The following is a 13,303-nucleotide window of genomic DNA, read 5'->3' on the forward strand; positions in this document are numbered from 1 at the left end:
TCAAATTCTTCGTCCTATGCAAAACATATGCTAAACAACATGCACACGCATATTGTCTAATTCAAGGTGTGGTTCAACTCTATAAGATCGAGATTAGGGTTGGGGATAGCTAAGCTAAGCCTAGCTTAGCTAAGAGAAGGGGTTGGGATTGGATAGGGTTGGAGGTTAGGAGTAAAGGTGACGGTTAGAAATAGTGGTTAGGCTAGAAAAGTTGGTGCTTTGTTAGAGCCAAAGGTTGAGATCCAGGTTAGATAACAGAGTTTACAGTCAGGAAAAAATGACATATATATTAATTAAAGTTTAGTTCAATGGAAGGACAAAACAAAAGTCATATGGATTTGGAATGGGTTCATGAATAAATGATTCCTTTAACAACTAAAGTCCAACCCCACCAAGTGATTTATATTAAATATAGGCTCAGAAGCCTTGCTGAATAGAGCCATACATCTTTAAAACTCATGTTTGATGAATGTATGCCCCCAAAGCTGATCACTTATGATTGAAGTAAATGTTACATATCGGCCAGTAACCAGAAGGGTTGGTATGCAGGTAAGAACATAAAGTGGTCTTACATATGAATTTTAAATGCAATGCAAAGGTTTTATATAAATCCAGCTAATATTTTTTGTAAACTGATAACTGGCTTCATTCATTTCCTTGTGACCTACTTTCAGAAAGTTACTGAGGCTGCATTCTAATTAGCATACTTGTAAAATGCACTAAAATATATACTATTCTGTTGAAGTGAAAATGAAAAGTGTGCAGTAAGACAGTGTGCTAATATTGGGACATATTGCCATATTATATAATTGTGCCGTGAAACCACAGCCCCCCAATGTCATGTACCTTTTATGTTTGCATCTAAATACATTGCCTAAATATTCTTTTTATCCCTCTCTCATTTCAACCTTGTCATTCATTTTCATTTGTGCATTTAAAAACTGCTGTGCAGCTTCAAACACACCTCACCATTTTTACAACTGAAAAAGTCATCTTCTGTTACTCAAGTTATATTAGTTAAAAATTCATGTACGAATGCACACGTCATCATACGGAGACACACTAATTCTAATTAGACATACTATTTAGGATGGCTAGTACGCAAATTGCACTGAGGGATTCGCTTCGGTCAGTGCATTTATTCTATTTTTGATTCACTAAAAGCACAATGGGGTGTAACAAAATGAGTTTGATGCTGTTTAACAGTCAAGTGTCCTTTAAGCAAAGTGCCTCTGAAAGAGACCAAGGCATGCTGCTGCTTATTAAAAATCATGTTGAAAATGAAATCTTGTTAATACCTTATTGAAGCTGCGGCCGGTGGAGTCTTTCTCGCTGGGTCGCAGTTCCTGTAACTGAGCGTCTAGAATATCCACCAGCTGCTCCATGAGCCTCATGGTAGAGCTAATGTCACCGGCAAAAATGGCTCCTTTGGTATGTTTGGCCAGCTCGTTCGCCAGGTTGGCTGCATTTTCCCCACTCCGGATCTGAGAGATTACAGAAATTAACCTCACAGCATGGCTCTGAAAAATATCATTTTATATCTACGAGGCTCTTGACTCCCATTATGACATCACCATGCTGATTCAGCAACTGCCCCCGTGAGCAAATACAGCTATCATTAGAAACTGGTAACACTTTGGAAGAGCATTTGGAAACACTTCCTGTGTTTCAATGGCTAAGGCATTTCTGCAACTTTAGTTATTTTTTATTTTTTTTGTGGCTGTACTATAGGAAGTTTGTTGTCCCATTGTGCACATCCATTCTATTTACAGGAAGCATCTCACATTAACACAAAAGAACACACTGAAACATGCACCAGATCAATCTGTAAGATCCCTGTTGGATGTTTGAAGGCCGTGAGTCTTCGTCTTAACAAGTGATGACAGAAAGAATGAGCTCCAAAATATGGCACTGGAGAGTATTTTATTTTTATGATGTTATGCTCTAAAAATTGCCGCATATTTTTGCTCCTCATTCTGCGAGGACAGAAATGTTCTGGAACTACAAACCTTTTGAGCGACTTGATTCACCCAGTGGGAAGTACAGTTGCTCAGATCTGGGCCTTTTGGGTTCCAGGTCCCAGTGGAGAGAACACATAGGTAGGAGGCAGTACCTGTTTAAAAAGGACATCATCATTATCATTATTATTAGCTGCATTTGCACTAATAGTCCTTTGTATGCAAGAACAATATAGATTGTTTAAGCTCTAAAATAATATTGTTTGATCTTTATGATTTGAAGTTACCAATAAGGACCAACTGACTGTACATAATTTTGATTATTACGTGGCTACTTACCAATAAATAAATAAATACATGGACATTAAGTATTGTTAATTATTATCAACAAATAATTGTAATAAACAAACACCTTTGTTAACAAGCTGTGGTAAAATCACAGTAACACTTGGCCTCTCATGGCTTTGTTGCTTTATTCAAATGTTGATGAAGTCGATCCTAAGAGAATAGACACATTTCTCTGTGCCTATCGGCAAAAACGCATATCAAAATAACTTGTGTGTGACTGATAGCAATTCAAAGAGCCCTGAGCGGAGAACTGCAGTGTGTTACACTCCAACAGGTACATGCACCCACCTCGAGTTCCTTTGGGACAGGGTCGTTCCACCAGCATGCCCCTCTGCGTCTGCGGCCACAGTATCTCCCTAAGCTCTACGCTCTCACAGAAGCGCTCAGGTGGAGGGAAAGACTCCAGTGAGGGTGGTGTGGTGGTTTGGGGAAGTACAGCTGGTGATTTGGGTGTCTTATTAACAGCTCTGGTCCCTGTAGTGGTAACAGTAGTCACTTGACCTCTCGGCTGAGTAGTGGTTGTTGTAGTGGTTGTTGGTTTTAGTAACTTTGGTGTTGTGGATGCCTCTGGGATAGGTGGTGCTAAAAAGAATAATGGGTAAAATTAGTAATTAGGCGCAAATTACGACATGTTTTGGTTGTTTTTGTTAATGCTTGAAATATCATTTGTCATCTGAAATATCTTGTCTTATCTGGAGAAAAATACAGCATTTTTTTTTATCCTGAGATATAATTCTCACTGTATAATGCTTAATAAAAAAATAATAATTATGAAATAAAATATTCTTGCCTACAAGACCTTCAAGCTCTGTTATATCTCAAGAACTTATTTAAGAGCTGAATCGCTTAGTTGTTTGAACATACAGTGCTGTATATTTTCTCTCACCCTCTCTTTCTTTGTTCCTGTCTCTTTATTTCATAATCATAATATATAACTAATATATTGCCACAGGCAAGAGAAACATGGTACACATATCAGCGTAAACTGAGCAAAGTTTGCAGGCCACACTTAAAAAATGTTATTACGTTTTTCCTACCTAGAAAGTTACATAATGATAACCAGAAAGACATTCATACATGAACTAAAGGGTTTGGGTCCCAGATAACTCAATATTCTTTGCAGTTTGCATTGGTTCTTCCTGTACATGAACCCAGAAATCCCTCTGAACCTCACCTGCTGCTTTCTAACCAGATGCTTTGAACGACAGTGCACAGCCAACAAACCCATTGATGAAGTGGCTTATAGAAGTGTGAGAGATTTTAGCACAGTATTGGTTTGAGAGAATCTCCATCTATGTTTGTGAGAGGAAAAAGGCTGATCAAGTGAAAGAAAAGGCTTTCTTTTTGAGGTTAGATGTGACCTACTGTGAATTCGTGTCAACTGGCCAGCCAGAGCTCTGGTTCAGTTAAAAACTGAGCAAAAACAGTTGCAATGTAGACCTGTAGACCCCCATCTTTACTGTTTCCATCCATGTGTGTGAGTTTTGACACGGTTGGCATGACTGGTGTGCTATTATTGGGTTTTCACTTCAGATTCTGGCTGTTTGTCATGATGGCTGTAAAACAAGCTTAAGCTCAATGTTCCAGAATTAAACCACAGATGAGAGAAGCCTGTTAAAGTCAACAGGAAACCAAATTCGCATCCCATTTTACTATATATGCTGTAGCCATAACTATTTGTCTATTAGGTAACATTATCCATGCTCAGGTTACGTGATCCAAAAAAGTTGTTCAGGCAGAATAATATGTACTGATGAATTGTGAATAGAAATGTGTATTAAGAAAGAGAACAGTCAATTTCCCTACTGATCAGACAAAAATAATGACCAGTGTCAATTCCAAAAGAAGCATCCTAGTACAATGGCACTTTTTGTGATAGATGTGTGACAACTATTGTCCTTTGTGCTTTAGGTTTAATTTCAGTGTGGATTGTGCTGAACACTGAACATGCAGGCAGTAAATTAATACTTAGTCAGCTTTCTTAGCACCTAGATGTTATTATTTTACAGAACACCTTTGAAATCTGATTTATGGGTAGAAGTATTAATTTTCTCTTTGTTGTAACAAAGGCAATTTCTCTTAAGATAAGTACATTTGCAATGCTGTAATGAAAATGTGTCTGACTCCCATTAAGCTCAAAGGAACCTACAGTTCATTGCCAAAAAAGAAGAAATATTATCTTCGCAACAGAACAATTTCAACCCAAATATTCAAATTAAGTTGTGCTAATAAGCCCCCACGTACTACCTTTAGTATGATGGGGAATTTCCAGTAACTTATTTTGTTTTTACATTGAGCTAATTATACTTTTTTAAACCTTTCCCTAACCCAAACATTCAAAAAATAGGCATTTCTATGTTTATTAAAATGTTTGGCCGGTCCTGAAAATGTAGGCAAATTCAGAAAACACGCACTTACCTGACTAAATGACTAAATTTTCAGTGTGAGAACTACAAAAATGTAAAAAAAAAAAAAATAAATAAAATAAAATAATAAAAATAATAATAATAATAATAATAATAATAGAAAAATAAAAATAAAAAAAAGAGAGAGGGAGAGGGAGGGGAAATTGGCTAAATGAAGTTATACTGGGCATGTGGGAGGGGCTAAATAAGAATTAACTGGGGGAGAGGCGAAATTTTATTATCTGGGGAGGAGCTAAATGTGGGAGGGCTGGTGACAAGAGTAAATGGTTGGGCTGGAGGAGGGGTTTAAAATAGCACCTAGAGACAGATTGAGAGGAGTGGGCAAAGAGAGAAGGTGAAGCTCACAAGGTGAAAAATGGCATCTAATAGATATTGTAGCTGTATCAAAAGTAATCATTTTTAATCCAAGGAAGGTCTTTAACAAAAATAGAGGCCACAGAACAATCTCTCCAATTGGAAGTAGAAGTGAGACTAAAATAAAGCCAAATCCATTAGTGGTCTTCTGAACCCAAAACAGTATTTTTACAGGCAGGAGAAGAGCAGGCTCTGCATACATTTTGCAAACCATCAGCATGTAATATCACATGGCAATTATCACAATCAGTGTCAAACTAATTCCATTAATGACGAGCAAACATTAGATTAAGTGGCAAGCAGCGTAATGTGCGTTTTCCACCCCGATTCAGATGGCAAATATAAATGCTGTCTGTCTCTTTCACATCAAGATGATTCCCCATTATGATCCCAGTATGAATATGCTGCTAGTTTTAATCATTTTCTCTTTCAACAAACGGCATCTATGATGCCATTTAGATTTTTTATGAGATATCACACTAATATGTTATGCCTGCATTCAACATGAAGGAACAATCTATCAAGCCAGCAAACAAGCAACCAATCAAGTATTCTGGCAGGTCGGTGGTATGCATTCAACAAATGCATAATATTTAATACATTTAAAACTTATATTTAATATGTATTACCAGAAAGTAAAATACACAACAACAATAAAATTAAATTGCAAATTTCATAGAAAATTAACAGAAAATTAAACAGCACTCATAATATTGTGTTGGATCTCCTGAGATTGCCGACCATCATTTTCAGAATGTTAAACTTCTTCTTTCACTGGTCATTCAACAAAATGTTATATTTGTTAGAAAAGTCAAAACAGTTTCAGGCCTATTTGTGTCTGTGGCTGGGTATGATCTGTTGGTCTATGTCAGAAGAAGTGAGTCAGAATTCAAAGGACCAGAGAAGCATATGTCTCCTTTCAGCTGAGAGCTTTAAAAAAAAAAAAAAAAAAAAAAAAAAAACCTGTCTGTATTTACAGCCAGAATAATGTGATCATTAAAGTCTGAGCAAAATGAAAGAGTTTAATTTCTAAATGAATAACTCTAATTAAGCCAAAGAGTATTGAATAAGCCACACTTAATACTGACCTTCTGCAGTCATTGATGTAGTTATTGGAGTATTTCTTCTAGTTGCATCAAGTAAACTAGATATACTGTACACAAGCAGAACTGTAATTATTGTTTTCTGAATCAAATAAATCCAATGGTATAATCTGATCTGTTATAAATCTGATATAATTTTCAGCACAGTCTGTAGAGTTTTTATTTAGTTTTTCTAGTTACTATTATTATTATTATTATTATTTTCAACTTAATCTATTATAGTGGTAATAATTGTTTCAAATGAACCTGTCCCTAAACAGCACATAAAAACAAAACAAAATGTTGTTGTTGGCTTTACATTTTGATCAAGGTCTCTTCCTTTCAAAATGGGCAGTTCTTGGCTAGAATAAATTGCAAAGTGGACCAGATTTTATTCCAAATGTCAAAAGTATAGGCCAGGAATGTGATTTGCTTAATAGCCAGACAATTAATCTCAGAATCGCTCCATCCCTGAAAAGGAGGAGCTTATCTTACCTCTAACTTAAATGAGAGGCCTTATCATGTCTTACATACTCTAGTGGTTCGTTGTACCAATGTGTCAAAATCAAGGTAATTTCACAGCTATCAAAGTAAAGTGGAGCAAACATCAACTCTACAGAGCACAACTCTGACGGCTGTGTGAGTGAGCTGATTATTGAGATGATGAGATAATAACCACATCTAAAATAGAGAAAACACATCAGTATACAAATGATGGCAGATTAGATTCAAGTGGGAATGGAGGGGGTGGGGTATCATTCAACCCGCGCACCGCACAGGAGCTAATGCTAGTGAAATTAGCATGTTTTTGTCCTTCATCAGTACTGATTGTAGAGCTAATTACTTCCTTTACAGGCGGCTAAAAGAGAGGCAGAACATACACGGGCATATTCAATCAGCCACATCGCATAAGTGTGAACCACAAGTGGATACATTGTGGTAACAATGTGATAACATTTCCTTAATGAAAGATTCGAACCCTCCGAGGTAACACCCTAGAGAAATGTTCAATGAATTTTATATTGAAGCCCCTAATACTTTGAACCTGAAGTGATATTGAGTTGATATTTCTTACTTAATTGCTTGCTTGTGCAGGGATGAATTTGTTCGATGGTTTTAATTCAGTGTTAGCAATTGCTTCAGGCTAAAGCAAAGCTGCTAGCACATGCTAGAAATGACTCAGATGATTCTATACTGATCTCAAAAATAAGTCTGATGTAATAAGTAGTGCAGATAGTAATATGATTATGAATGTCATACACAGCCCTCCGAGAGGTGTTTTGGCTCTGTTCCAAAGCCTTTCTGTATACGGCTTACATAGACACATTTTAAAGCAGTGTCTTAACTGAAATTAAGGCTGAAATTAAAGTAAATGATTTGCGAGGAAAAAAATAGCATTCCTCATGCATGGAAGACTCAATTTACAATTGATTTCTATATGGTTTGTAGTTAGCATGTTCTTAATCTAATGCAATAATTCATAAAAATGCACTTCACTTACAAATATTGGGTAAATTAGTGTTGATATAACTTTTTATATAACTTTTTCTCAATAATTAATTAAATATACAATGTATGGTCATTATCCGTTAAGTTTATGGACATTTTCTTTAACCCTAAAACAAAACACTGCATAATACAATACATAATTCAAAATATGGGTAAACACCTGAAAAATCAATACACAAGAAAATTGCTTCATTTTAACACAGTACATCGGGCACTATTTTGTTATGGACTTTTCTTACTGTATGTAAGGGAACAGCCTTAATTTGGTTCTCATCCTACCTTAAGGGGAGATTTTTCTTCTTTAGCCATTGAAAACTATACTTCTTTCTCTGCTGCATGTGCATGTGGTGTACCGCAGGGTTCTGTTTTAGGCCCCGTCTTATTTTCCCTCTATCTTCTTCCTTTAGCCAAGATCTTTCGTAAGCATCAGATTTTATATCTGTGCTAACATCCTCTCAAAATGTCTTATCCCTGTGACTCATGCACGGAATCTGTCCGTAATTTTTTGACACGACTCTTACATTTAAAAAAAAATATATATATAATTAGTTCAGGCTGATTGTTAAAATAAAAATCTTCTATTCCTCAAAGGGATCTGGAAACTGTTATTCATGAATTTATTGACTGCACTGGACTACTGAAGCTCAATGGTTTTAGTGATTGCTTGATTTTGTTTTTCTCGCCTTCAGCTGGTCCAAAATGTGGCGGCCAAACTCTTAACAGGGACTAGAAAGAGGGAAAGTATTACTCCTGTTTTGATTAGTTTGCATTTGGTTTAGAATTCAGTTTAAGGTATTATAGTTTGTGTACAAGTCACTGGTAGGCTTGGCACCATCCTACCTCTCTGATCTTCTGTCCTACCATCAGACCAATAGGCCTTTAAGGTCAACAGATACTTTGCTGTTGTCGGTACCAATGACGCGCTTGAAACTCAAGGGCAATCGTGCATTTTCTGTGGTAGCACCCAGAATGTGAAATAATTTGCCGTTGTATATACAATCTGCTACTTCACTTCAGGTTTTTAAATCATTGCTTAAGACGTATCTTTTTAAAAAAGCCTATGGGCTGGAGTAATCTGCTGTATAATACTTTACTATTTACTATTTTATTGTTGGGTAAATGTGTGTTTCGTTTTATTCTGTTATTTGTTTTGTGTTCCTATTTTACTTTTGTGCAGCACTTTAGTTGACTCTGCTGTTATTAAATGTGCTTTATAAATCAATAAAACTAAACTAAAACTGTGTGTATTTATAATTTATAATAATAATAATAATAATTTATATAATAAAACATTTCTGTCAATTCATACATTATATTTTTTTCATTTAACCTTTTTCATAGAGCTTTGATGCTGCCTTGAAATTTTTGTCAGTTAAAAAAGCTGCAGCCTTCAAACCAGAAGCACACCTATGATGGCTGGTTATTAATGCACCTTTTAAGTTCTTTTGAATGCTATAAGCAGTCAAATATGCTTTTATCCAAAATACTTTATTCAAAGTACACTCGTTACGAGTACAGTTTCACGATGGCTCTGGGTACAGTTACTGCGTTCAGTGTCTGCACAAGCAGATTCATCAGTAAGGTAGACACCGCTGGGTTTCAGCGGAAGAAAGACACTCATATTTTAAATTCTTAAGCCCTAGTAATCTGCGTAAAGTTGTTTGACCTCTATGCTTAGCCAAGACTTTCTGGAGTAATGCAAGAATCTCGGCCTCTAGACTGAGCTGGGATTATGGTAATTACAGTTATTATTTCTTCAATATAAAGATGATCTGACACATAGTATGGCCATCTTCTCACAGCTCTTGACAGCTAAATTAAAAACAGGCTATGGTGACGTGACCTTCGGGACTGATCCGGTCTCAATGGAGAGCCATCTCTCAGCTCAGACACATTGAGAGACCTGCGAGCAAAAGTGTAAGTTGTTTGTTTTGAGGTGGTTAGGGAACAAGATCCACTCTGTTGGGGGAGAGCCACTGTTGCCGCAAGGCTGCCGACGTACCTGTCCAGACAGGTAACCCTTTACCAATGAGGGAAGCGGTACCCTTCTCAGTGAGACAGTGAGAGGGAGTTTAGTCTAAACATCGGGGAGGGATGGCTCTGTCTTCTGAAACCCCAAGGGATGCGTCTCTTATTATATGCTAACAACGCCTATGATGTTGTTTACTGCTGAGACCCACCACTTCACTCTGAGATGTTGCTTGCACTGAGAAAGGTTTCCGGAATACATCAAGCACATATTAAATCTGAAATTAAAAATCAGTCATCCGTGACATTTGACACACAGACTCGGGTGCCAGAGGAATACCAACTCAGTGGCTGAAATCTCACGACCACTTAAACAGATATCCAGAGGGACTGTGTGTGTGTGTGAGTGGCTAGACGGATTCGAGACAGGGCTTACCGTGAGCTGGATCAGGTGGTCCAAACACCAGATTGTACCGCAGGATGTAGAAGTTATTCCACACATACAGCTGGTTGTCTCGGGGGTTGTATTCCACAGCGGCGATGTACTGGTACTGGTTGGGGAAGTGGATGTCGACGTATTCGCCTCGGTTCAGTTTGGTGTTGTACATGTAGTCGATCAGGCTCTTACTAACCTCGCTCTCGTTGTCTTCATATGTGGATCGGACAACATACAGAACCCCGCAGATCATGAAAGCATTGGAGGCTGATCGCTTGTCGTAGGTGGTCTCCCAGGTCGCCTCAAAGCGAAGGGTGTAGGGGTTGAGCTGACTGATCACCATCATACCGTTGTTCTGCTCAGTGGCATAGATCACCCAAAGACCATTTTCATCTACCGCCAAGTCGATGTCTGTTTTCCCACCCCACTTATAAGGTGAGGTGTCATGATAATTTGCGTTATTTATAATAGCCTCCCCGCTTTTAATTCTGGTCCGAAGGTCAAATTTGACAATGTTACGAGTCCTTTCCTTGTTAAAAAACACCGCGCCATCGTATACAACAAATCCTGTGCCGTCGACCCGATGGGGGAGTTTATATGTCGTAGTCTGTCGAGAGTTTTGAAAGTCGTCGAGCGAGTTGTACTCGATAAGAGTATCTGTTCTGTAAGGGGTCCAGGGCATGAAATAAACCTTGTCTCCTGCTTGGAGGGGGTCTTTGCACCACGACCCTGCTTGTTGCTCCGCCTCGTACAGAAATGACGGATCTCCAACCGCTTTCAGAGTTCCGGGACAAACAAAAACTAGTGATGGGAAGAACAGAGCAGAAAACAGTCAAACGTAAGCTTACACAGATCACACTAGTTGAAAGCAGAGGGCAAAGTGCCGTCTGACTCTACATCGCTCTGATAACTGGGTAGTCGGTGAAAACAGAAACACACACTAAGAGGTCTAACAACTACCCACATTGACAAGCAGTAAAAGGTGCGAAGAATCTGCATCTGAAGGTTATTGAAGCTTAAACGGAAGCAAAAACAGTTTTTATGTGTCCATAAGCAAACAGTTTCGGCTCACTGCTGCTTGGACATACTGAAGGGGAGTGATGGAAAAATCAAACCACAACCAAACACAAAGGAAAAAAGGAAGGAATACGACAAATCTGCCCTGCAAATAAAAGCAGACGACTAAATAAGGCTTGAGAAAGACGCAGAGAAGAGCAGCATACAGGCAGTCTGTGTCCTGAGACAAGTTTTTCCACAGCTTTTACATCTTTCCTACGGGCCTAATGTTGCAATGATTTTACAGCATAAAGCATTTCCTTTTCTTCTTAACAAAGCCATAATAATCAAACATGTAGAAAGGGTAAAGTGAGAAAGCAAGAGAGATACAGAGATAGAGAAAGAGATATAGATATAGATAGAGAGAGAGAGAGGGAGAGGGAGAGAGAGATAGAGAGATAGAAAGACAGACAATTAGAGTTAGGGAAAGCGAGAAACTGTAGAGGCAGTGTAAAGTCTAGAGTAAATCTGTTACCAGAGCATGCTGGGAGTCTGGAGTGGGACTGGGGTTCGAACAGGCAATAAAAGAGTGTGGAGGAAAGGAAGAGGAGGGGGAAATGGGCATTTGTACCCTCGGCATTACCGCTAACATTTAACTTGTGCTTTATCATTTTCTTTTAAAGCTTCCCTCCGATTGCAGCTCGTGCACTGACCTTTACTACAATATAAGACCCTTTCTGCTACTGCCTGCTATCAGAACAGCAAGAGTGGGCACAGGAAGGTTTTACAACCACAAAAAAAAAAAAAATGTATATAAATATATATATTAAAGAAAGAAAAACAAGGAGCTGATTGTGTCAGTGATTTACCTTTTTGCTCCACTTCTATTTTAAGCGTTGGAAGAGAGAATGAAAGGAGTGCAAGGGGAAAAAGAGATTAAAATGAATTAACCATCATGTCCACGATCACATGCAGTTAACATGTCATGAGGTTACGGGCATAATGCACAGAGCTACAGCTGTCAGAGGAGGAAGAGAACGCAGGTAGACACCTTAAACATGAAAGAGAGGCAGGTTAAAGGCTGTTCTGTCACAGTACAAAAGGACAGCGTATGTGGCATTGAAGACAAATCAATCTGCTTTTGTCGAGGGAAAGCTGCGGGGAAATACACGGGCTGAATTCTAGATAGCGGCGTATAGATTTTCATAAGAACTCAGGGACATCGACCAGGGAAATCTGAATTCCAGGTGGACAGATGGTAAGTTGTGCTGGAGGGAAACTCAAAACCAGAAAAATAAAGCTGTTCCTCATCTCTACAGATCCTCTCCAACCACAGAGTTTTTGTCAGCCCTTCTAGGCTTTATTGGAACACTAGCTGTTTGGATTTCCAACATGCACATAAAGTTTGTCAAATATAGTCATACTTTTTAAAAAGCCATATTTTCATTTTTCTTTCGACCAGATTAGGGTGGCAGCGGGTGATTGGTGATTTATGTCATTTTCTAGGGTTACTTTTCCTAATTAAAGTCTATGGAGCCAAATGCAAACCATTTTCTCACCCTCAAAAAAAATAAAAATAAAAAAATATTTTGAACAATATCATTCTTATCCATGCAATTGCAATAAGGCTGTGCATCAGCTTTGAGTAAAAATAATATTAACTTTAAAATGTTTAAAGAGTTTTAACTTTACAAATCTATCAAATGACTTGCACACAAGTCACATGAACCACCACTTTCATTACTTTTTAATGGTAGTTCTTTGTCATATCAGAGTTTAACAGCATTTTCACTTTTGTAATATTGAAATGAGTGACCAGAATTTTCTTTAAAAGGTAACTTTTTATATGGGTTAATATTAATATAATTATAATACCCATATTATAAATAAATATGGGTTTGGAACATCATGAGGGTGAGTAAATAATGAATGTTTCATCTGTAATGTACATTATTGCAATGCAATTTTTATTATTTGTAATTATACAATTTAAATTATTATTTTTTATTTTTTTTTGCCTGTTTCACTGAATAACAGTGCAGTGCCAGTTCCAAATGTTACTGACAGCTTTTTCAGCTTTTTTCAGCTTTTTCCATGGATCATAATTTTCTTAAACATATTTCTAAACATCAAAAAAAATAATTAGCTTACACAGCTTATTTAGATGTTTCAGATCTTTTTGGCTGGAACGGTAATGCTTGTTTAAAATAGCTTTTTTTTTTTTTT

The 13,303-nt window shown here is 37.5% G+C and overlaps 1 protein-coding gene across 22 annotated transcripts in view; it reads right to left on the reverse strand.

Moving 5' to 3' along the window:
- The window catches only part of adgrl2a (adhesion G protein-coupled receptor L2a), a 101,538-nt gene that overhangs the window by 30,275 nt on the left and 57,960 nt on the right, over window positions 1–13,303 (reverse strand). For all 22 annotated transcript variants that reach the window (XR_014604400.1, XR_014604401.1, XR_014604402.1 and 19 more), the window contains exons 5-8: window positions 10,082–10,882; window positions 2,595–2,888; window positions 2,010–2,113; window positions 1,299–1,484 (exon numbers count right to left, since the gene is read on the reverse strand). Coding sequence is in view for 13 of the 22 variants with exons in the window: in XM_084101900.1 (XP_083958026.1) it covers window positions 1,299–1,484; window positions 2,010–2,113; window positions 2,595–2,888; window positions 10,082–10,882 (1,385 nt within the window). In the remaining 9 variants the exon portion in view is untranslated. The remainder of the gene's footprint in view (window positions 1–1,298; window positions 1,485–2,009; window positions 2,114–2,594; window positions 2,889–10,081; window positions 10,883–13,303) is intronic.

The sequence above is a fragment of the Abramis brama genome (genome assembly GCF_963993115.1).
Source record: "Abramis brama genome assembly, chromosome: 23".
NCBI classification, from domain to species: Eukaryota; Metazoa; Chordata; class Actinopteri; order Cypriniformes; family Leuciscidae; genus Abramis; species Abramis brama.